At 28.8% G+C, this 27,171-nt stretch overlaps 1 protein-coding gene across 1 annotated transcript in view; it reads left to right on the top strand.

The window, feature by feature from the left end:
• The window catches only part of LOC129918020 (cAMP-dependent protein kinase catalytic subunit 3), an 88,450-nt gene that overhangs the window by 1,627 nt on the left and 59,652 nt on the right, over window positions 1-27,171 (top strand). Inside the window, exon 2 of the mRNA XM_055998311.1 lies at window positions 12,786-13,275. Coding sequence (XP_055854286.1) covers window positions 12,825-13,275 — 451 coding nt within the window. The 5' untranslated portion in view covers window positions 12,786-12,824. The remainder of the gene's footprint in view (window positions 1-12,785; window positions 13,276-27,171) is intronic.

The raw sequence follows: 27,171 nt of genomic DNA, 5'->3' as shown, positions 1-27,171 counted from the left end.
CCGATGTTAAACTGAATGAAATTGATTTTACTTGTAGGTGGGTTTCTTTAAATGAAAAATAATTGAAGTACCTACGCTGATAATAATATTTATTATTTTAATAGCTCATTTCCTTTGCGATAATTTCTATAAAAAAAAAAACAATAACATTGCAATCTTTTGTTTTTATCTTAAGAATGTGTTGCTTTATTTTATTCTAATCCAATTTGTATTGGACTCATTCAAAACTTAAGTCATATGATTTGACATTTATCTTTCGTTTATAAAGATTTCAATAGCCAAAAAAAAAAAAACAATAATAAGTTGGTAAATTCTGAAAGCCGTTTGGGGTACAAAATCCTTGTACTTTGCACTGTCAGCTTATTTTTTAATATTTTTAAATAATGACAGATTACATTTGAGAAAATGTTTTTAATTTTCCATCTTAATATAAATATAGAGGTGTTTATATTGATTATTTAAATACAAACGGCCATATTATTCACTTGTTTAAAAAATACATCTGGATGTAAAGAAATTGAAATGTCAAAAATAAATTCAAATCCATGATATTCACTATCACACAGAGAAAAAAATAGTCATTTTTAACTATTTTTTAACTATTTTCATAGTTAAAATCGAAATAACTGATTTGGATTTGGATTTATTTTTGACATTTGACAATTTTACATCCAGATGTATTTTGTAAACTAGTGAATAATATGGCAGTAAGTTAAATCTTGGAACACTTAAACTTTTTGAAAATAGTGTGTGTGTAGGTACTAGGGTGGGTCAAAAAAATCAAAATTCTTTTTTTTTTTGATTTTATACTCCACAAAATCGATCGACCTTTCGAACTTAACCCGCTTCACAATTCTTCATTTTTACTAAAAAATCTCAGGGGGGTCATTCCGTAATTTTGAAAACGATAATCGAATCGATGATAATCGTTTTACAGTTTGAGAATCTTTAAAGCTATTTTAAGTCAATTCTGATCTAATATTTCCTAAATAGTTTATATAAATAAAAGTTTTCGTATCCTTAGAAGTCGTATTAGTCTAGGTGATTTAGTAGTTGCCTCTTACTCGGGTGACCGAGGTTCGATTCCCGAAATTGAAATTGTTTTTTTTTTTTTTTTTATTTTCTCAATAATCGTCAATAAATAAACGATAGCTAAATAGGTCTCGTTTTTGGAGAATTTATTCGTTTTTGGATGCAATATTTGATTTTTTAAAAGTGTTTGTTAATTTATTCCAATCACCGATTAATTTGTAAACTCCACAAACAAAAAAAATATAAATGATTAATTTCTACAAATAACCATAATGTTAGAGTAAATTATTTTAATATGTGTATCGAAAAACTATTCGTTTTTTAATACAAGATATAGCCGGAATGTATGTTGAACGGCGGCCGTTGTTTAAATTAATAGTTTCTAATACTAAAACGAACGCTTCTTTGGATAGCCGAAAGTTTTGAAAAAATCTGTGAGAATTATTATCAAAATGGTCATGTACACTTACATATGCGTTGGAAGAGACAAAGGATTTGATTTGTCTCTAAGTTGCCTTCCGTATCGTACCTACATATGTATATAATTTTTGAAAATTTTTATTTTCCAAAATGAATGCGTTTAAACGTCGAAAAAATTTGGATCAATATGAATTTTTTAATGACCCAAAAGTCAAAACTTACATTCATTGAATATAATTTTGGAAAATGCATAAAGTGTTTTGTTACACATATTAAAATAATTTACTCTAACACTATGGTTATTCGTAGAAATTAATCATTAATATTTTTTTTGGTTAGTGGAGTTTGCAAATTAATCGATGATTGGAAAAAATTAATAAACACTTTAAAAAAATCGAATATTGCATCCAAAAACGAATAAATTCTCCAAAAACGAGACCTATTTAGCTATCGTTTATTTATTGACGATTATTGAGGAAATAAATAAAAAAACAATTTCAATTTCGGAAATCGAACCTCGGACACCCGAGTAAGAGGCAACTACTAAATCACCTAGACTAATACGACGTCTAAGGATACGAAAACTTTTATTTATATAAACTATTTAGGAAATATTGAATCAGAATTGACTTAAAATAGCTTTAAAGATTCTCAAACTGTAAAACGATTATCATCGATTCGATTATCGTTTTCAAAATTACGGAATGACCCCCCTGGTTTTTTTTTAAATCGACTTTTTAGCAAATTTTTTCACACATTCTTGTAGGAAATTGAACGCTCTACAAAAAAGGCTTTGTACACTTTTTTCGTTTATCTAACCCTTTAAAATAGGTTTGAGGTCCAAAAATTGAGAAAATCTTTAAAAATTCGTTTTTTTTTCTTATTTTTGTAACTAATTGAAAAATTATAATAATCAAACGGGCAAGACATAGGAAACAGATTGTTCCACAAAAAAGGTCTTATAAATTTTTTTAATTAATCTAACCATTTGAAAGATATTCGAGGTCAAAGTTAAAAAAAAATATAAAATCAGTTTTTTAGTTTTTAAAATTTTAATGTTCAATGAAAAGTGTCATTTTTATCAAATGTATTTTTGTAGGGGCTTAAACGTTCTACAAAAAAGTCCTTAACATCAAATTGACGGTTTAGAAGATATTCGTATCCACACACTGGGTGATATGCATAAAAAATAGTAAATGCTTTTACTTGAAAAATTGTAAAGTATGAACTTTTTCATACACATTTTGTACATATGAAACCTAGTTTATACTTATTAATTTTCTTTTGTTAGTATTTACTATTTTTTCAATGCACTATTGGGCAAAAATTCCAAAGAATTTTTATTCGCACTTTTTCTTTTAAATTCCACATTTAGATTCCGTTGAAGTAACTTGTTTGCTAGCAATATTTAGGTAAATATTTGACTCTAAAATGATCTGTCTAAAGGGAATGTGACTTATTTCTACGGATAAAAATAAAATTAAGATATTAAATCAAATCAACTTAAAATATTAAACCAACAGCGGTTTCCTAGTCAAAAAAAAAAAACATAAAAATTCAAATTTGTTTATATAAAGATATTCAAATATTTAATTAGTTTTCAAATAAATAAATAAAAAATATATAAAACATTCATGTTAATGATTTTGTAAACAACATTCTTGTCTCATGCGTTTTATTTTTAAACACTAAATTATTTTATTTTCATATAATTTTGCAAAATGACGAAGGATTAATTTATTATTTATATTTCTGTCTTAAGGAATTCAACATTTGCTTCGAAACAATTTATGACAAGAATATGATAAATATGGGAAATAATGATATTTTCATCTAAAAATAAATTATAATCTAATTTTATAATTTTTGTTTATTATTGTTGCTAAGCAAAAAAAAAAAGCAATTATCACATTCTACAGAATAATTAATAATTAATTTGATTACATTTTTCAAAATATTTATAACTAGTTGGTGTAAAGAACTATGATATAATTTTAAAAATATTTAATCCAACTAAATTGATCTAAACAAGAGTATTCGTTTCATTTTTGATTATTTCCTTGGACAAATATTTGATTTATTTTCTTCAATTATTCCATTTTTTTTTTTTTTTTTTTACTTTTTAGCTCTTTTAACACTGCTTTACAATCCAGTATAGACATTTATCTATATACATAATAATTATGTATATAATAGTATATGCAAACTATAAATATAACCTCCTAAAGTCCCTAAAGGCTTACAAAATATCAATAAAATCCAAGCAAACACTATTAGGGTATCTTGTGCTTCTCATCGCAGATTATACCAAACTCATTATGCGTCTGGCAGTTTATTTACCCATTTCAATTGCTCAAAATATTTAAAGCCATACCTTAAGCAAGTCAACCAAGATTAATGAACCTTATCTCTCGTTCCATAGAAGTTGATTTATTTGCAATAAAATAAAACAAAACAAAAAAATCTATTCCCTTTTTTGACCAACAAAAAACAAACCGACAAAGTTAATTAACTTTTTTGGCAACGCAAAAACAAAATACTTTTGTTTTAAAAATGTAATCAGGGTCATATTAAATATTCGGTAATAAGCTCGGAAACAATCGTTAATACCGAAAAAAAAAAAACAAAATTAGAAATGCAGCTACTTTCTTATTTCGAATACAGATTGTGAAGAATTAAGTGCCATACTGTGTTGCATGTTTTTGATACAGACTTTTAAGCTAAGAAATTCCAAAAAATTTTATAAGTTAATAATTTTGGATACACTTTACAGTAACAGTATTGAAACATACTTGGTCTTATGATACACGATTTTGAGGTGTTTTTTACTCCCCGATCTAATAAATGAAAAATCAAAACGATTCGACCATAATGTAAAAGGTTATTGGCCTTTTCATGAAAAGACTATTTTTTCCGAACAAATCTACAAATATGTCAAGTTGAAGATAAATCATCACTCATCAGGATATAAATGTATACTTATAGACACAGACCAAGACACAAGAAAATCCTTGAAAGTTTAAAAGAATTCAAAGGTTTTATAAGTCTAAGGGCGATTTTGTTCACTATTGTTCAATTTGAAGCAAACTCTCAAGTTAACAAACTTGAGAGTTGACTCAAACTCGACAGTTAAAACAAAAGTTGAGAATCTATTTTGTTCACTATTTTTTTCTTAACTCTTGAGTTTAAAAAACAAAAGTTGGCTAACTTTTAGTTTTTAAAATATCCCTGGGATATTTGTGACAACAAACAAAAATATTGACAGTTTATAATCATATTTTGAATGTTTTACGTCATCGGTTAGAATTTTATTAAAGTTTGTGTATTATTTTGCATTGCTAGTGTTCAAAATGACGAATTTTTCAAAAGTCTAAAATCCAAATCAAATTAATTTCAGCATTCGAATTCATGGTTAATTAAAAAAAAAAAAAATATAAAATGCGTAATAACTGAACTGAAGTAAATGTAATTGGATGGAAGTGAAAACATTTTAGCGTCCGCCTCGTCGACAGTAATCTTAAACAGAAATTTTTATCAAAAAATCATTAAAGAAAACCTGAAAAATTCCTTATTGCATCGATCGATACCACCAGAAAATATTGTATATTTGTATATTTTCGTGAATAGAATGTTTTTATTTAAAGTTTTTTTTATTGAAATACATAAGAAAATATATAATGCAATTCTCTCAATTTTTTAAAAATTGTTTTGGTTTTTGTTTTGTTTAAAAAAGAATGTTTATGAATTTGCTCTTAAAATTAGCGGCGCAACATTTGTATCGATTTCTCTTAAAAGAATAGGCCTATTTTTCGAAACTTTGTTACTTTGGAACATTAACTTTGCTTTCACAATAACAGCAGAATTAAATTATGACAGGAAAATTAAAAAAAAAAAAATAATTTTGAAGCAAAATCTCAAGTTTGGTTGGCAAACTTCTACTTTTTCCGGAAGTTGAGAAAACCGAAAGTTTATCAACTCTCGAGTTTGAAATCGAAAGTTAAAAACGTCAACTTTGCGTGAACAAAACAAAATTCAGAAGTTGAAGATAAAAATCCCCAAGTTATGTTCAACTTCTAGTGAACAAAATCACCCTAAGTTGTCTGGAAAAATGAAGAAATTTTATGTTTATTAAACTTTTTAGCAGACTTAAAAAGACTTTGAAAATATTTTTCACCTGACCACAAAGACAAATATTTTTTAACAAGAATTTTTAAACTACAAACCATGGAACCACAATACCAACCCTGTAAAGAAAATTTTACTGGACATAAAAGCGGTTAAGCAACCATAAGTAATATACAAAGGACAATAAGTTTTCTCATGGGTTAACCCGAAAGGAAAGGAAACAAATAATCATTCTGACCAAAGTTCAAACATTACCCATCAACTCTGGCATAATAAATAAATATTTATTTAGCTTGCTAAAGGATTAATGTTATTCTATCTACCTAAAGAGAATTCCATCCATTTATCTGACTTTTTGACATACATATAACACATAGGCAAAAAGTTATATTGTTCTCCTAAGCTCATCAATATTTTAACTTTTTTTTTTCTGTCAGCATCTGCGACATTGATAAAGGCGCACACACTCATTTTCCGGAACAATGTGTGTTTGTAAAGAATTTTAGAAATTTATACAAGTATATGTTCGTGTAACAGGAGTTAGATATATATGATGTCTGTACCCTAGAGGAGGATTGCAAAAGTTCATAACATCATTAGTCAACCTTTTAAGAAAACTCATGCGTATGTATACCTTCTGGAAAATTGTGTGCAAAGAAAGAAGGTTATCTACAATAAAAAAGAAAAATGCCAGTATGGGACAGGTGTAGGTACATCTACAATGTCTGTGATGCGTAAACGAACTTAATTAAGACAGATATGGACTTTTTTTTTCATATATTCTTTTGAACTTTCCAAAGGACCATCATGGTTTTGTCTTATACTCTCGTACAATGACATCAATAATGTGTCACTTCTATGAAAGTGCATAACGAAGAGACCACAACCACATCATGAACCTCTTTTGTTCTAATCGAATAATAATTTGAGCATCATTAATGTATTTATGTGCTCACATCTGAGTTGATACTTTTCCTCTTTATTAATTTAATATATGTATACAAAATAATTGCTAATTTATAAGCTGCCTTAATGACTATGGGCAGCAAAATTATTTTGCGTATTAAAATTTTCATAAATTTTCATTAAATGTGGATTTATTCTGAGTAATTATGATCCTATGTTGTATGTGTGTGTGGAGAGATAATGTATTCATATTGGTCAAAATGTATAAAATAGAGCTAAATTGTAAACGAACAAAAAATTGTTCACTGTGGTGTATACGTAATTTTTTTTTTGTATTGATTATATTTGAAATAAAAAGCAAATCATGAGGTGGATCATGTTTAAGTGGCTAAGTGGTTGGCATAATTGAGGATTAATTGTGTGTTTTTTTTTTTTAATTGTTCATTAAAGGTTCCTGGTTTTTTTGTATGATTTTTTCACAAAAGTTTAAAAGTAATTGCTTTAGTTGAGTATATTTTTTTTATGAAATTGCTAATAACGAGACCTTTGATATGTGCTATTAAATTACTGCGGTTTAAGCCAATCATTAATTCCATTGAAAAAATCTAAAAATAAATTTAAGAAATGTGTTTTTTTTTTAGCTTTGGGACTTCATTTATATTGGATTTCTTCTTAAATAGGTCTTCTTTGTAACATAGCCCCAATTCTAATATGATAAAAACATTTTATCTTTAGGTACTCTATGTCAATTTTAATTATTCACATGTAACACTATCTATTTACCCTATGGCCTTTTTGAAGAATTCATTTTAACTAACATGATTTAACATAGAATCCAATTCATGTATTTCAATTCTTGGTCATTGTTTTGCACCAAATAAATACCCAATAAACTCTAGATAAGTTTCAAATGAAGAACATATAACACAAAAAAAAATATAGAAAAAACGTACCATACCACCGGAGGTTATAATGTCGATTTTGTGTGTGTTTACTTCTAGAATTGGATTAAGTCAACACAATCATCCATTGACCTTTCAATAAACTTTATACCATAGATTCCTTACAACTGAAATTTACCTTCTTGTTGTAATGGTTTTGTATATCTTTTTTTATATCAATTGGACGGAAACAAACTCAAACAAAACAGCAAAAGGAATGCAATTCCAATATCGATTTTTTTTTTCTTGAGAATAAAAAAACTTGTTTGTTGAAGTTTGTTGAATTTAAAAAAAAATTTTTAAAGCTAATAAATTGCCAGGAACAAAATTTACCTCATGTATTATAAATACTTAAATATTTAAAAAAATTTATTGTCTACATTTAAATTCTTATAGAATAAAATAAAAATTGGACATACCAAAAACATATTCAGATTCTAAGGCTTACAACCGTCCCAAAAAAACGGCTAAAAAATAAACTCTTCGATTTTTTTTCTAGTTATATGTATTTAAATACCCATTGTAAATCAAAATCAATCAAAATCTTGAAAAAATAATCAAGAAAGCATAAAATCTTACAAAAAATATCTCTGAACAACAAAAACTGCTAGTGAAAAAATTCAAAGGCTTAGTAATTCTTGGGGAAATGGTTAATTAATTTACAATTCCAAATCGTTGGTTGGATGCTATATCTTGTTCTACAGGCCATTTTTTGCAAAATTGAGTTAGGAATGCAGTCTTCATAAATTTGGAATGCTCTTTAGTTTGGAGAAAACCATATCATTCTATCTCTTTTAGTTTTCAAGTTGAAGAGAAATCTTTTGTTCAAAAGGACGCTTTAAGAACGGTTTATAATGTAATTTTTGTTCAATAAATTCTTGAACAATGGGAATTATATTTCATAATTTCTATCTTGTCCAATTTCCTCAATCCAAAACGACTTCCCTTTTGATTTTAATTTATAACTTAATCAAAATAAAAGAAACAAAAGTTCTGTTTCATGTTTTAAAAAACAAAATTATCAAAACGAAAATTTTCAATCTGAACTTTAAAAATCGATTCCCCAACATTTTGAAAAAAAAAAAATGAACATTGAACAAGATTGAACGAAGAAATAACAAACTTTCAAGATGGAGTACAACTCTTTAATTAAATCAGGCAAATTATCGAGTGCAAAAATTAAAATATAGGTATCATGAAAAAAAATCAAATGCGAATAAAACTAAAATTCACAGCCAAAATTTTTAAAACTTTAAATGAGTTTCTCCACTGTCTTAATTTTGATTTTTAATAAAACCTCGAAGGTTTTTTTGACTCGAAACAAATTCTTGTGCTTGAGCAATTACAAAAATAGAAAATTTTGGTTACTTCGCGATTTTTAAGCAATTTTATTTTTCTTAAAACAAAATGAAGCCATAAGTCAAGTTTTATCTGTTTTCAATTTAAGTTTCAGTTTGAACATATCAACCGGGGAGACTTGTTAGAAGCTTAAAAGCATATTTAAATTTATCTTAATTGTTTAAAAGGTAGTTTACTGCCTTATATCAATTTTCTTAAACATTAAACGTAGCGTAATTATGAACGTACGACACAGCATTTCAGTTTATTTTTTTTTTTAGTTTTCGAAAGAGTATTTTAAAGCATTAAACAAATTATGTGGATCAGCTTTGTAATGACCTTAATTTTAATTAATTAACAGTCAGTAATAAAGAGGTGACTAAACGATATCTTAATGACCTCGTTTCCTTATTTCTTAATTGTTTCCCATTAATTTACATAAATACCACCTAATTTTGTTTCCTTTTTTTCAATTCCAATTATATAAGACTTTTTTTTATTTTATTGTCTTTCCTGATGATTTCATGAATAAAAAACTGTACATCTTCTCGAACTATCAGACTTTAATTTTAAAAATAGAATTCCAAAAATAAGCCTATTTTTTTTTTGTTCGAAATTGCACGTTCATAAAAAGTGCTTTTAATGACCACTTTTTCGACATTAATTGCTTTAATAGGAGCTCGCACACATTTCCATCATTATTCAAGCAAATAAAAATTGCAACATCCTAAGACATAATAATAAGACTTTGCCTATTTATGTGTACTTGTTTAGCTACAAACTAAGAATACATTTAGTTCGGAAATTAATTCTAAAAATAAAAAAAAACATTTAATTTTGGTCTTTGTGTCAAGTTCAGACGTCATCGGAGAGAGAAGCCTCAACAAAAAAAATCATTCAATCGCTAAATAAATTGAAAATGAAAATGAATAAAAAACAATTTTTATATGTCATCTTAAGAAAAAGAAATTATTTTCTTTTTCAAAAATCCTCATAAAAATAAACACACGTTTTTCTATTTCCTTGGTTTATTGTGTATGTCTCTCGTTAATCATATCGGTCAGCAACAATACAAAAGTGTTTGCAAAACAATATCTACAGAAATTCTAAGTAGAAGAAATCTATCAAAAGTAAAGCTCTCTATTTACAATACTGCACACATGCACTTTTGCTTGGTATACATGTCATATGTCACAACACATAACATATCATACATCAAATTATACAAACAATTGTGTGATAAAAAAATATATCCTGTCCAATTTAATGTTCAAGTTGTATGACATGAAAAGGGATTTTATTTTCCCCTGAGTGATTTGTTTATTGTGAAATAATAATACTTGTTAGAAATAAGGTGCTCTATCTCATGAGCATATACACGAGGAGGCCACGAGCTATAATAATGTATGTTGTTTGCATATATGTATACAAAACAGATTTAAAAACGTTCATTTTTACCTCAACACAATTTGAAATGAAAAATAAAGTGTTATCAGGATTGAGAGATTATTGTGCATAGGTATAATGGGCTAAAGTATGCTGTGCAAGAAAATTACCTACATACATATATTTTTTTATAATATTTTAATTGGTCACTTCGCATATTTTTCGAAAATATCATTGTGTGACAAAAATCTACTTTAAAAAATAATTTATTCTCTCTAGACCAAGTAGGACTTGTTGAATTTAGTAGGTAAAAGACATATTTTGATTTTTCAATAAGACCCTAAAATCTGGATAATGAGGCAAAAAATGCAAAAAAGTCTTTATTAAAATTGAGCACTCTCAAATTTCGGCAATATATTGAAGAAATATGCCATTTTATTATGTTCAACTCGGTATAAAGCGTAGGCACGAAGGAAATATTTTTTAAAATAGTTTTTCTTTTTATTACACAGATGTGTAATAAAAAGTAAAAAAATAAAAGCTAAAGATAAAGATAATAAAAGCTAAGATAAAGTAAGCTCTGAACCAGAAGCTTATTTTAATCGGTTTTATTTGATTAAGGGGGAATGTACATATTAGCTTATCTGGTGTAAACTGATATGACGATGATTTGTTTTATTTTTTTTTTTGATTCTACAAGTGCATTTTAGTGAGGCAGGTATACATTGGGGTTTGAGAAGTAAAATTGTTTTTCAGTCCCACTATTATAAGTCTCTCTCTTATCTTGTTTTTTGCCATTTGATGGAGGAACACAATTTCATGAAAGAGCAACCATATTTCTATTATCCTATTTAAGCTGTTTAGAGTCCACTGAATTCTTCTTTATCTGCGCCCCATCAAATCTTAAAAAGTATTGGTAATAGAAGGCAGCCTTCCGTGACCACATTGGACTTTCAGCTCATGTGGCAACTTTCCTCTATGTGACGTTTGAATTGAACTATAGATAATGGCGAAAGTCTTTTCGAAAAATTCGTAATGGCAGGATCCAGTATTATTTCGTTTGTTAAAAATCACTGGTTTGTACATATATACATCTTGCTTCATCCTTGTACACAACTGATTGTTCTGTAAGAACCAGAATAATTTTTTACAGCATTCTTATATTCTTTGAGAAAAAAGTCTGTTAATCAATGCCACCTGAAGCAATTTGAATCAAGCTAAGCCCATGATTTTCAAAGGCTTCTCTCCTAAGGGAATATATATATGAGTTTGTAAACGCATCATTTGAGCCATAAGTCCTGTAAAATTTGGAGACTCAAATTTAGTAGTATTTACATGACTGATTTAAACGCCTTGGCTAATTATTTAGTCCTATGAACTTTCAAGTCAGTGGCATGCTTTAGGGAATACTACTTTGATTTATGTGACTTTAAGATTAGAAACCATCAAAAATTAACATTTTTTCAACGTTGATTTTAAAATGTTCATCTTCAACGCAAAATCATTCCGAATAATAGTTAAATCAATGTGGTTTTCATTGATTTCACGTTGTTTTATGGTGGCTTTTCCCTCAGTGTATCTGATTTTTCGAAGAATTGTTAGTGAAAAGTTTTTGTCTTAACTTTTATAAGAACTTGTAAAACGCAAAGTTGGAGACATCATTATAAACAAAGTTTTAAACCTAATGGTTTAAATTTGTCTGTCTGCCATCACTTTTTCAAGAACAGGTTAAAACATAGTTATACAAATTAAAACAAAAGCAATCTTATATCTGGATGTGAAAAGTAGCTTTAAATTCACTGGTATAAACTGGTTTAAATAAATACGGTTACAATTTGTGAAAACTTGTTAAAGAAATTGCTTAAACGAAATAAATGCTAAAGGCTCCTTGAAAAGACAGTGTTAGATAATGGTCGAATTTGATTGGTATAATTGGATCTAAGGTTACATAGTACAAATTTTTAGCAATTTCAAGTAAGAAAAGAATAAGTGGTTTGGTAAAACTTGCAAGAAATATGAGAAATAGAAATCATGTATAAACAAAGATTTTACCATAATTCTTACTTGATTAGAATAAACTCTATCAAACAAGTTTATTCCAATCAAACATTTATTATAAACTTGTAAAATGTAAGTTTATTAGAACAAAACAAGAGACAAGTGTTTGATTCTTGTTGCCAATACTGTTTCATATTTATAATGATGGTTTCAAATGTCAATTTCATGTTGAATATCCATAATGTCTATCTACGAGTTGAGTGGTGCATATTGTTCAACGTTTTTTTTCTTTCTGTCCGTGTTATTGGCTCCCTATGTATATCCTATCATAAATTACCACCCTCGTTTTCAATCTATTATACAGGTTACTAGTGCAAGGTTAAAAATGCAAGCTAAACAACACGAAGGAGTGCTGCAATTATTGTGAAAAAAAAAGAAAGCAAGAAAACAAAAATTCTATTTTACGTGACATCTATGAGTAAATTGAAAAATTAATAGAGAGAAAAAAAAACAATATTCTATTTTACCCCTCCACCATCGATAAGCCTATATTTAGAATTTTCAATTAATATCTCATAATGGTTATATTTTTTTTTCTACTTCTTCATCATTTTCTCTGTTTTTTTGTTGTAATTGTAGATCCTTCCGGTAAAAAACTGCTGAACTACTATACCAATCATGTCAACAACAACCTGTTCCCGTTTGCGTCCAATGATGTCCTCAACTACCAGTACAAGTAATAGTAGCAAATCCAATAACAAAGATACATCACTAACTACACTCACCGTTAGTTCGTTACGCAATGGCGGCGGTGTGGGTGGCGGTGGTGGTGGCGGTAGTAGCATAGGATCCAGTGAATCCTCAGATCCTCTCGAATCCGATTACAGCGAAGAAGATGCTGAAGTCGAAGAGGAAGATGCCGAAAATGAAGATGAAGAACAAACTGAAGATGAAGTTGATGATGATGATGATGATGTTAATGATGATGATGATGAGGAAGAGGATGTCGATGATGGCAATGAGACAGACGAAGACAGTAGTGAGAGTAATACAGAAAGTAGCAGTGTGGAGACAGCTAAGGGCGTTCGACAGTATCATTTGGATGATTTTCAAATAATCAAAACAGTTGGTAAGTTTGAAAATATAGTCGGAAGATTTATTTATGTGAATAGTGTGTATGGAAGACACACAAGAAGGGGAGAAAAATTTTGTAGGCTGGTGATGAAATGTATACAAAAATAATTGTTTTTGTTTATTGTACGTGTGTATATGATTTTCTGGGGGAGCGTGTTTTTGTGATTTCCATGACCCAATTGAATGACGAGTTTATAAATAGAATTTCGAATTTAGATGGAAAAATTTTGGAGGCAGCAACACACACAGATTTATTTATTTTTGTGTGTGTTTTTCTTTTGGGTAGAAAATACACAACAGGTGGGTTTGGAAAATAATAATAATAATAATTATTGGTTCAATTTGTAAAACGTAAATGGTGGTTTTCCAAAGTGGCTTTCCATTTGAAATGTACGCGTTTTTGAATAAATGAATACTGAATGAATCCAAAAAGAAAATTATGATGATGTAATTGAGTCTATCATTTTCAAAAATGTACTCATGGGTAACTTTTGTTAAGGGTCATGTTTTTGACAGTATTGTGTTCCAATTAAACTTCAAATGATTTGGTACTTTGTGTTATAAAATACTTAGACTTTTTGAACAATCTTTTAGAATATTCAATTCATTTATCAATATTTTTTGTCAACTTCAAAGAAAACATTTTTTTTTTTTTTGAGTTGTTGAAACATTTTGGGATTTAAGATGGTGTCTTCAGCGTCGTACATGAGTTCAGTTTAGTAGTTTCATATCATAAAAAAAGTCCTACTTAAAGTAAAATATTTTTAAACTTTTTTTTATGTTACACAAGTAATTGATAGGTCATCAAAGTTTTTATTGCTGAGCGAGATATTATTTTGAAAAATAGACTTTTGAAATACATACAAAATTTTAAAACCTAATTTTTGGCACTTATTAAATTATGGCCCGAACCTACTAAACCGTGCCTATTTATTTTTTTTTTCTTCCTTTTAAGATAAAAATTTCAAAAACATTTTATGATTTTTGATGCATTTATTCTTCAAACCTAGAATTTTACATTTAAAGATCCATATTTCGAGATGTCGACTTTTGTAAAAAATCTATAGGTATCTATCAATCTTGAATCTATCAGTTTTTCGTTAAGCTAATAACTTTCACGATCTGAAGGTCCATTAGAGCCGATTTTTCAATCTCTTATAAACTCTAAATCTCTCTATCTGGGGAATAAGTACTAACTGACTATTTAACTGACTATTGAAAAACTGGCCCTAAGACAAAATTTGTAAATTAAAATTTTTTTTGACTTAGGGCCAATTTTTCAATAGTCAGTTAAACCGTCAGTTGGTACTTATTCCTTAGGTAGCAAAAAAAAAAATCAATTTTTCAACAGTCAAATTAAGCTTATTCCTAGGAACAAGACTATTTGTTTCTTTCAGGGCCATTTGCTGAATCGAAACTCAAATAACACTGGTCAACAAAATTTGACTTTTTTTTGCCACAAGAAACAAAATATACTTTTCTAGTAGTTTTTGGGGTGCTGAATCCGAATCTGAAGTCAGAAAAATTTGATTGGCCTCCGTTTTTGAAATATTACCGTTATTAAATGCTAAAAAAAGGTCATTTTTGCTGTTTTCGAGGTTCTGTTTTTATGTGGGGTAATTCATTAAAAACAAATTTGTAACGGTGATTATAAGAACAGATATTCAAAAACTGTTTAAATTTTCCCGATATCTCTTTTATTGCTCGAGATATCTTAAGTTTCAGTTAATAAGCCAAAGAGAATCTAAACTTAATCTAAAGATTAGGTCACTGGTCATAGCATTTTTGCCGCACAAGAACCAAAATATACTTTTCTAAAGTTTTTTTGGGTAACTGAACTCGAATCCGCAATCAGAAAAATTCGATTAGCCTCCGTTCTTGAAATATAACCGTTATAAAAAAAAACCTTTTTTCGCATTTCATAACGGTAATATTTCAAGAACAAAGGCTAATAATGCCTGATTGCGGATTCGAGCTCAGCAACTCAAAAACCTTCAGAAAAATATATTTTGGTTCATGTGGCAAAAAAAGTTTAATTTGGTTGGCCAGTGTGTTGTTTCTGATTCAAAGACCGCTGCTTAAATTTTAAATATCTCGGGCAGTAAAAGAGATATCGGAAAGATTTAAACATTTTTTGGAAGAATAAAACCAGTTCTTATAGCTACCGTTACAAATTTATTCATAATGAATTACCCCACATAAAACATTTTTTGACTTCAGATTCGAGTTAAGCACATCAAAAACTACTAGAAAAGTATATTTTGGTTGATGTCGCAAAAACCTTGTTGACCAGTGTAATTTATGTTGACCATAAACTCTTATTCCCTACTTTTTCCTCAGCGTAAACTGTCACATAAGGATTTATGTAGACCTTAAATGCTTAAGTTTCGATTCAGCAAACAAGTCTCAGAGACGAATAAAAATTATTCTAAGGAATAATCTCAACAAAAATAATGTGTTAATTGTCAAAGCTGTTTTGTACCGCAGTCGTGGGTTTAACCTGGAATACTTTTAATTCCAAGCACAGTTGGCAGAATGAGAGTGATTATTTAAATTTTGAATATATTCTCAATTTTTGTTGCAACCGTAAAAGGAATGCTTTTCATTTCAAAAGGAAAATCTTTTTCTTTTAAATCTAAATACCATTTTATTTGTGGAATCAAAAGTAAATCATTTTGTTTTTACACTGTCCAAATAAAAAATAAGTATGATTTGAAAACGAAATGATTTTAAAGCGAAATAAAAAAAAATTATAAAAGACTGAAAACACATTGTTAAAAAAAAAATTCTCCCTCTTGATTTAACATTGTTTTTTTCTCAACTAGTAGATATCAAAAAACGCACAACAACTTTCAAAAGCCCATCAAAATCTGGGGTCGAATCGACTAGGGTGATATTTGATAGTTGACAGTCATTTTTCACAATTTGGCAAAAAAGTGCAATTTAACTGTCAGCTATCAGATTGAACCAATTCAGCCCCTAGTCATTGATACCCGTTTAAGTATTTCAACGAAAAATGTTACACATACTCCCAAGTGACCCTAAACTGTATAGTTTGTTTAAATGGCTGAATTTCGGAATTTTAATATTTCCGTGATACATATCACGTTTTCACAATAAACACTTTAAATAAAAAAAACGTGTAACCCAATTGTGTATTTATTTTTACTAGATAAGTATCATTTAACTTTTGACATGTTATTAAAAATCAAACTATGACTATTAACCACTTATATTTGATATTTATAAACTATTTATTTTTAAAACTAGTACAAAATGGTAAAGAACCTTATAACTTGTTTCTATGAGACAAAACAAGCACTCTCATTGATCTCTTAGATGACATTAGAAACAATAATAATAAAATTATTACAATCAATCGATTAAGATAACATATCTTACGTCAAAAGTGCTTCTTAAGACTTGAATGAGTCATCATAATCAGAAAAGTATTTAATGAATTATTATTAAATGCCAGATAATAACACTTGTTCTCGCAACAATAAACTATATCATTAAAAATAATTATAAAAACCACATTTCGCGGTAGGTATTAAATACCAATTATAATGTTTTTTTTTTTCTCTTTGGGTGTTGTTGACTCGTAAAAATTGAATGAATTAACCTATAACTACGCAAATTTTATACACTTCACAATTTGAGGTTAAAAAAAAGCAAAACAATAACAGAGAAACAAAACGTCATAAGTAGATTTAGTAGAACAAAGAGATTCCAAACGTAACCAAGTCAAAGTCACTCAAAATGTCAACACCATCATCGCACTCCACCTCAAATCAACTTGAATACAAATTACATTTCCCAGGCTTTTGACGTTACTCCGGTGGTCATTTGATTAATGACTGACGGTTGTAGAGTATTAAGTTCATCCCCACGGTGAACCCCAATATGATGATGATGATATTACTTAAAGCTTCCATTGCTATGCAAATTACATTACGCATATTGTGAATTGGCGAATTCACCATTGTAACACACTGCGAATGGTGATGGTATTAGCTACAGAGTTGTTGTCATTAATCATAAGTGGTCCGTCACTTTTAAGTGATGGCGGGAAAATATCAAAAAGCCAAACAAAGTTCGCCAATTTAAACAGTCAGAAGGCAATCAACATCAAACAGCGAGAGAGCAGCCAGAGAGTACGAGTATAAGCTAACACAATAATCACATTAGAAATGAATGAATGAATTCATTGGTAATTATAATACAACTCCGCCGTTTCGGCTGATGATAATGATGATGATGATGATAATTCTACCATGTAATTGCATTTTGGGGAAAACAAATCAATTAAATTTCATGTGATTGATTTCAATTATATTTAATAACCAAAATACACACAGAACGAGTTTGTTGAATGTTGACAGCAGTCGTGTAATGGCACAGTGGTGGGAAAATATTTTGATTAAATTTTGAATTGATTGAAATCAATGGAATAATTGATTGATTGATACATAAACATTGGGGAGGAATTATTATTGTCGACGGAAATATCTTTAATCAAAAAAAAAAGAATTTTAAGTGAATATGCAAACAAATGTTGTATTTCTTAGGAAATCTTAAAATAGATTTGTTTTTGAAATAAAATTACTAATTTTAGCTTGTTTATAATTTTTGTGGTGTCAGTTTGACTATATTTAAGCCAAACTGGCAATAGAAAAATTATAAACAGGCTAAAATTAGCCATTTTTGGTTCTCGAAAATAATGAAACGAAAAATTGGTGCACTACCAAGATGTAGATGCATGGCTATTAATTTAGAAGTTATGGGAGAACAAATGAACACAAGTGCAGAATACATACCTGTCATCATTCCACCGTCTTGCTACTTCGTAGTTGGGCAACATAGATCGAAAGTAAGCAATTAATACCCTCTGCTAAACCAAAACTGTTGCTTAATGCCACCTGTTACAGAAAAAAAAAACGCCCAAATCACAAAAACACAAACTATGAAAAAGTCAATTTTTTTTGCAACTTTAACTGATCAAACAATGGATCGTATATGAATCAAATAAACTTGTTAAACTGTTGTTTTCAATGGAACTTTTGTAAGAATTTTTAGACAAAATCTTGTCCGATCAATCAGTACAATTTTATTATAATTAATGAATAGATAAATATTAAAACACGCCAAATTACCTCAAAATATGTTTAAGAGCCATGGACTTTCAATCTGCCTGACGCTAGGGAAAAATTGATTTTTTTTTCACTTTAAATTAACGGTTCTTGTCATATTACCAAATTAGAATTTTTTTGTAGAAAACGGCTCTAATGATTTTGTGGCAAATAAAATCTTACTTTAGAACTTTTACTTTTGAGTTGTTATTAACGCGTACCTACCAAAGAATCGGTTTTTGATTTTTGAGTTTCTAGTAAGCTAACAATTTTTAATTCAAAATTTGGATTTTATTTTATTTTCTTTGACTTATTTTCGTCTGTACCAAATAGGTTTTTATTTATATTTCAATTTTATAATTCACTTGTTGTGTCTTTTTTCTTTCGTTTATATCAAGAAACAAGCTTAAAAGATATAGTTTATTACATATAAACTAATATAAAATTGGGTCAGTGGGGTGTATACGTAACTTTTTTTTAATTTTAATAAAAGTGAGAATTTATATGTTTTGTATGAATTATATCATATTTAAATGATATATATTGTAAAGTCCCAAAAAACACAAGAACTATTTGTTTTGGATCCTATTGCTCAAGTAGCACACTGGTGTATAAATTGGTGTAAATTCATTAATTTTGGTGTGAAATTGAGAAATTTGAATAAAATGGTGTATTTATCAAAAAAGATGGTATAAAAATCATCATTTCTGTGCAAAATTTCAACATTTCTTTTAATATACCGAAACCGTATATTTTGTACACTCTCTTTGGTGTAGGAAGTACACCCTGTGGACATAAAATTCACCAGACTGCATAAGTGGGAGACGTCATATTTTTCCATGGCCGCCATTTAAATAATGAAGACAACGATTAATTATTTTATTATAATAGTACTATATCGGACTAATTATCCCGCATTCTTACTTTTTTTCGATTCGTTTATATTATAATAAGAGAACGCTTCTAAAAAAATGTAAAAACAACAAAAAAATTATTGTTTTTGAAAAACTGATTTTTAAAATCGAAAAATCATTAATTCATTGAAATTTTTGGGGCGCTCGATTTTTAGACGGGGTAGTATCTAAAATCAGTAGATGGAATTTGTTTCGTTCTTAAATTAGGCACTCAAATTCATATTTAATCATTAGTTAATTGTATTGTGATAGAGAATAATTTATTTTCATTTATTTCATAAGAAATAGTGTACATTTCAATTCATCAAACTATTTAAGGTTAAAAAATAAACTTTGGTTCAAATTCTTCTTCTTCCTTTTTCTCGGCGCTTTTATGATCTCGATGTCGACGGGATCATAACTATCCCACGTTACTGCTTCACACTAGTGATCCGCTTGTGGGGTTCGCCGGGTTGACCTCAGAAATCGGCGGCAAGCCTCCCGGTTTTGTATTGTTCCATTTCTAAGGCCAACTGAATGCTGGTGTTTTTGCATTTGCTTGTACCAGGAGTTTTTAGGCCTACCTTTCTTATTATTTCTTACTTTGGCTCAAATTATAAATCAGAATAATAAAATAATGGTGTATTTCATCCATAGATTTATTGTGTACTTTTCAATTTCAAAGGAATCATTTTTCACCAAAAACCAGTTCATTTTTTATTTTAAACCAGCGGAGTTTATTATATACGAGAAAATGGTATATTTTTTATATTCAAAATGCATATCACGAAAGTTCAAAAAATACTCCAAATATTTTGGTGTATTTTAGACTTTTGTGCTACTTGAGTGGAATGATTAGAGGTGCGTCTTTTTGAGCAATAAAGACAGTGATCTTTTAATTCATCTCAGAATTTTGATCTTTATAATACCTACGGCACACTGCTGGATGGAAACTAGACGTTTTAGAAAACTTTCTTTAAAAACCTCAAACTTTTTAATCTTGTAGAAAACCTTTTGAATAAAAGTTTTACATTTAATACAGTCAAATAAGTTGAAAAAAGGGGGAAACCTAGGAATGAATGCTGATAGACGTCAGATTGCCTTGATTTTAGATTTTTTGGAATCGGCATTAAAAAACATCTTGAAATCATGTATCATATGTGTATATAATACCATCGTCTATTTTTGCTAATTTTTTGAAAATCTCCATTTCGCGCTTTGACCTTGAAAATCGCTACTTGCGGACATGAGATTTTTCCAGACTTTTAATTTATTTTAAAGAATACCAAAACGAAGGTATTGAGCTAAAAAAAATTTCTGTTAGGATTTATTCCGAGGTTGAACCCTTATTTGACTGGATTAACTGAAAGAATTTTGAAATGAAATTTCATGTTTAAGCCTTAAGCGGAAATCCTATTATTTTTAAAGTGCATCTCCAATTAGACTTGGCGGTAAATTATAAGTTCCCTCCATTCATTCAAGTTAATTAAACGCACTCAAGAATGTAGGAGAGTTGTTAGAATGGAATAATAGCATAGTTATAAAACAAACAAAAAACATAGTTCTGAAGATCAACTAAAAGAATATCTCAGTGTTAAAATTTTTCAACTTAAAAGAACTACATATTTAACACTGTGCAACTCTATTTTATTTCCCAATAACAATTGTTATTATTATTGCATTTTCTAGTTTGGCATAAATATTTTGATTGTATATGTCTCTGGACAATAACCAAAATTCAAGAATTTCTAAAATCAATATAAAAAAAAAACTAAAGAAAAATTAGTCTGGAATTTTGCACTTGTCGAAAATAACCAAAACAATAATAAAAATTCACTAAAGTTTGTTGACTTTTTCGGTCCAAAATAAACATTTTCCAGATTTTCATTTGTTTTTCCATATAGCAAGTACAAATTTGTTTAACTCTCACCAGGCTCCAACGGGTCATTCTACAGAATTTTAATCTCAATTGACTTGAACGAAACGAAAAAAAAAAAAAAAAAAAACAAAACAAACTATATGGCTAATACTGGCTATAACTCGGTTTCAAGCAGCAACAATGTTTACATAATTGCATTCTATTGGGTGCAGTCTTGCCGGGATCTGGTTTATTAGTCACATCACCGACCGGCAGTGACTATACATCAAGGCCACCAACTTTACTATACACTTTCCGTTTCCCCCTTTTTTAGTAAACAGGTAGCTCTGATGGAGTGTGCTGCTTATAGGTACTCGTCCGTACGAGTAAAGTACTATATTGCAAAAGCACTTTACGAGTTCAGAAAATGTAATTTGAATATTTGACGCCACAACCACGACAACGAACCGAACAAATTTAGTTTTAAAGGAATTAAATTTTGGACCTGCTGTTGCTGCAGCTCTATGGTCACGATTTACATGTTAGGTTTTTGGATTTTGTTATGTTGAAAAAGGTTCATTGGCTCTGGAAGTGCGAGTAGGTGCAGGAGATTTTGTAAAAGCTTAACATTGTGGACGTAGTGATGTAGAGATATATGATTTTGAATGGACGACCTTGTGGAATGTAGATTACAAGAGTATTTTAGATTGTTTGACGACGACACGATACGAGACGTCGTTGTTGGACAGCAATTGGATTAGATTTTATTATTATTATCGTTCAAACGCGTGGCAGAATAGATAATTGGATGGAATGTTGAACCTGCAAGTGAACTTTTATAGGATTGAGAAAGTTGTTACTTTTAACTACGTTATTTGTATTGTTATTAAATCAGGTACTTGCAATTGTTTTCCTTATTTGGACAGAATGACATTCCAATGCAATAAGGTTTTATATTTTTTCACATTTTTTGTAGATCGTGAGAATCTTTTAGGAACCTGACGATAGATGTAGCTTTGGAATGTTTCTTATAGGAATGTTCGATAAGAAACAAGGATCTTAGTGTATAACATATTTGATCTAAAGGCTAAAAGCTGTTCACTCTATGAATGACATATTTTTTCAAATTAGATTTAGAGCCGTTTGCTGAAACGAGACTTAAGGATTTAAGTTCTACATAAAATCTTATGTGACAGTTTACGCAGAGGAAAAAGCAGAGAAAAAGAGTTTATGTTTTACTTAAATATTTAAGTTTCGTTTCGGCAAATGGCCCTAAATTGTTAATGTTAATTAAAAGTTAAGTCATACAATACTCCGATGGTTTTTGCATTGAAGTTCTTATTAGTGTTCATTTATTCCACTATGACTTCTAAACTACTTACTGCAATTTGACAAATAGTGTATTGTTGTAATCGTCTTGCTTGCCCGTTGGTCATTAATTAATTGAAGTTCGAATAACTAAATATTCTCGAGTGAATAGTCATATTTGTTAATCCAGTAAATACTTTAGCAATAAATATAATCTTTAATGTTATATATAATAAAATAAGTTCAAAAACTAAAACCCAACAACTGAACCGTGAATTTGTGAGGTACCTTTGGTCCAAGGCTATCTTTTTGTTTCTACCTGTATCCCTGAATCGGAAAACCTGTGAAAAAACCACAAAGTTCTCGTTGCTAAAATCAACGTAGTCGCCTCGGTTAAGTTTAATTGTTTAAATTACCATTTAACCGATCAACTTGTTTATATTGATCAAGAAACTAGCCTAAAATTTGAAATATTAGTAAAATTTAACCGAGAAAGTGGGTAAGATTAAAAATTTTTGAATAACCGAGTCGACCCTGGTAGTTTTAACGGGGTTAGTTTTTGGTGCTATATTAACAATCTCCCTCTTTCAATTTTACACTAGTTTCATGTTATTTTTAACCGATAATTTTTCTGCGTGTAGACTAATTCTTGTCCATTATTTACTTAAATACCTTTGTGTATCAACTGGCTATGAGTTGAATGAACACAAAATGTAATTTTCTTACTATTAACTTAACTGATATGGTAAGAGATGAAACTGGTGTCAAATAAAACATAAGGTGATTCTGAAAAAAAAACAGGGTTGCCACATTTAAAATGAAAGCTTCAATTTTCAACCCTATTTTAAAGGAAATAAAATGCACGACTGGGTTCGCACGTACTTGCTCTTGCAGTTCAAAGCACTTTTATGTTAGTATACTTGTAGATTTTAAAAGCTGGATCTAAATTTTAAAAAAATTGATATTGGGGAAGAACCGCAAGTTTTATTGCCACTGCTTTAAATATAACGTATACAAAGTTTTGTCAAAATCGTTAGAGCCGTTTTCGAGAAATTCGTAATATCGTATTTTTTGTATGGGAGGTATACTTTCTAAACGAGATATAAAAAAACAAAAAAAACCAACTTTCAGAATTACATAAAAATCATCTGTACCAAATTTGAAGAAAATCCATCCACCCGTTTAGGCTGTGGAAATGTGTACAGATGGACGCACAGACGCACAGATGCACAGACGCACGGACGGAATTGCGGCACCCACTTTTTCGGAATTCTCAATCATCGTAATGTTGGTTTTGATTAAAACCTCAATTTTTTTTTCGACACGAAACCAATACTTGCCCTATAGAGCAAGTAAAAATGTCACATAGCTAATTTTGTCAAGAATTTTTGTAGTTCAATGAAATGAGAAAACTTTTAAAACGTCAAAGAAGACAATAGTGAAATAGTTAAAAAAAAAATAATGAAAGGAAGTTAGACCTTTTTTGAACAAAAAGAGTAAAGTTTTTATACACTAGAATGCTAAATTATACCCAAAAATCTTAGCTGACAGTCTGTTCTATCTGAAAAATGTCAGAAGCCATCTCTTATATACAAATAAGTAGGTACTCGGCAACTCTACTCAAAAACCCTTATTTTTAGGCCAAAATGTAACATATTTGATAAAGTTAAAGTTTAAAACAAACATCAGGCTTAAGGTGAGACCTTCTTTTATCTAAAAAATTTCATCATTAAGTAGCGATGTCGAGTACTTGGTCGAATTTTAGAGATGGCTCCCAAAATGTTTAAGATAGAATAGGGTCTCACCCAAAACTGAAATAGAGTATCTAATAGACAAAGGCTTCGTGTGTGATCAAATTATTTCAGCAGATCTTTCATGGATGAAGAACAGGAAGATAATTTTAAATAAAATGCACGACTGGGTCGCACGAACTTGCTCTTAGAGTTAAAGTTGCTTAAATTTTTAAGACTTTTTATATAGAAATTTGGAAAATGGTACAGGTAACTACTACTTAGGTACAAAACAAAAAAAAATAAAAAAAAAAAATAAAATTCGTTTTTTAATAAAATAAAATAAAATCTGAAATCAAATTGCCCTCCAAAACAAGTATGCAGTTTTGATTGATATATTAAGATGCATTTTTAGAAAAAAAATTTCAAAAAAACTATTTTTTTATAAATAATTTTTTGGAAAAAATTTTTAAAATAAAATCGGTATGCCATTTTTTAGACATCACTAATCAACATCTAAAATCAAAATTTCAAAATTATTTTTTTTTGAAATTTTATTTGGCTTATATTGAAATAATATAAATGTTTCTTCACAAAAAGTTTCGTTGAAATCGAATAAGCAGTTTCAGAGATAACCGGATTAAAAAAAAAAAAAAAACGGTTCTATGGCAGGTACCGTTAATAATGTTTTTCAAAAAAAATTTTTTCATTAAAAGATAGACCTTGTTTTAAAACTTACATTTGAATTTTTTAAACAAAATCGTTGGAGCCGTTTTTGAGCCACTATTTACATTGTTATGAAAAAAAAAAATTCAATGACAAAAAAGACAATTTGGTTCATATTCATCTTAATTGCATTTTAATAATCATTCGTTTTGGAAGGAAAGTCCTCTTTTATTCTTATGATTACCGAATTTTATCTTAAGCACTTCAGCAGGATTCATCTAATTGATTTATTTTCGTATATATTAAATCTTTTTTGGTAAACATCATTAATTTATATCAACAAAAATCTGCATTAAATATTATATTTATTTTCAAATAAAAAAGACTCTCTTAAGAAATATATCTCTTTCTTTGACCGCATTTTTAGGGTTCTTCACTTTTAAAGTGCTCCGATTCATCTTATTGGACATTTTAAAAAACAAACAATATCTTTAAGTAGTTCCATTAAAAAAAGTATTACGCGTCTTGAAAAATTTCAAAAGAAAAATTGATTTCGTTAAAAAAGAAAAAAAAAAGAAACTCAATTAAAAAAAGACTAAGTACGAATATGTAGTAGATAAATTTGCCTTCCAAGAAAAAACTCATACGCATGTTTCTTTTGCAACATCACAACCAACTTCCAGATGTTGTTGTGTGGAAAGCATCATTTTATTCAATTACACAAGATTCAATTAAAAATAAACAAAACAACAAAAAATCTATCTGATGCAACATACATGCATTCTCAATTTTCAACTGACGTCATTGTGAGTGTGTTGTTTTTACAAAATTGGCATTTTGAAATTTTAAAAATAAAACAAAAAAATAAAAGAAAGCACGACGCACAAACAACACCCACTCTTTATATTTTTGTGTGTGATCATCCTCCATCATATTGTTTGAATATCGAAGCATATACTCCTCCTCACAAAAACTCACTAGTGTTCACTCCTGCCACGAATGGTTTTGATGAATTATATCATTTTGCACTCAATAAAAATATTTTTTATAAGAAAAAAAAAATATATTAAAATAAAATATAATTTATGGATTTTTTCTTCTATTCGAGCACATGCAAACAAAAAAAACTGTGGCAGACATAGCGACGTTAGTATAAGATTGTCATTTTTATTTTGTTTTGTTTTTAACAAGAAAAGAAAAAGTATCTTTGAGATTCAAAATTATTATTGGGGACAAGGAAACAAAAGATAAATGAAGAGGAGGTGGATGGAGGTGACATCGATTGTTACTTTGACTCTGAATATGAACGAGGACGAGTTTGCTTCAAAAATATCTTTCAGATTCAAATAACCTAGTTTGTGTGACATCGAAAAAACGATGCAAAAATAATATCTATATATTTTCTGTCAAGGGAGTAATCAGGTGAAAGGAACTAACTAACTTTCATCATCAAAACACGTTAAATATCGGTGATGCTGGTGGAAGACAAAAAAGAACTTGATTTTTTTTTTGTTCATAATTTTATTTTAAATAAACATCATCATCATCATTATAATGGTGAATGGGATGCATAAAGTGGGTTCACAAATGAGTTTGTGGAGGTGGATTTTATTTTTAAAAGAATCATTTTTTTTTTTTTTTGTTGCAAAGAGAAAATATGAATTATTGCCAAATGGAACGAATATTGATGACATTGAATTAGTATGCAGCTAAAGAATATAAGCTTGAAGTTGAAGGAGAGAAAAAGTTTTAATGAAGTCAGAAAATGTTGTTTGTTACATAACTTCTTGTGTTTTAGTAGGATGGAAATATGGTTTTGTAGACGGGATGGGTTTTGCTGGAAGTATGGTTGCAATGATATAATTGTAAATCTTGACTTTTCTAAATATGTATTTCAAGACTAATTTATAAATATGTTTCTATTTAATTTTTTTTTTATTTAATATTCGCACAATACATATAAAGCTTTGTGGTGTTCCCAAAAACGTAGGGCTTACCTTAGTACCAACTCCGGTAGCGGGTCGCAGGTGTTCTAACGATCAAACTCTTGAGCAAAACCAAATAGCATCCTATTGTTTATTTTTAGAACTTGGAATAGATACATATCCTTCAAATTTGAGATAAATAAAAAAAAAAGCAAATTATTAAACAAAAAATAATATAAATAAGAACCTAGTAAGAATAGACGAAAAACAGTAAAATAAAATAAAATTAAATGCACGACTGCTCTTATGGTAAAACTTTATTTTTAATTTAATAAGAAATGTAAAAAAGTATTAAAAAATGATTTTTTTTTTGAAAATA

The sequence above is a fragment of the Episyrphus balteatus genome, chromosome 4 (genome assembly GCF_945859705.1).
Source record: "Episyrphus balteatus chromosome 4, idEpiBalt1.1, whole genome shotgun sequence".
Classification (NCBI taxonomy): Eukaryota; Metazoa; Arthropoda; class Insecta; order Diptera; family Syrphidae; genus Episyrphus; species Episyrphus balteatus.
Note: the sequence above shows the minus strand (reverse complement) of the source record. Positions and strands in the feature narration are given on the sequence as shown.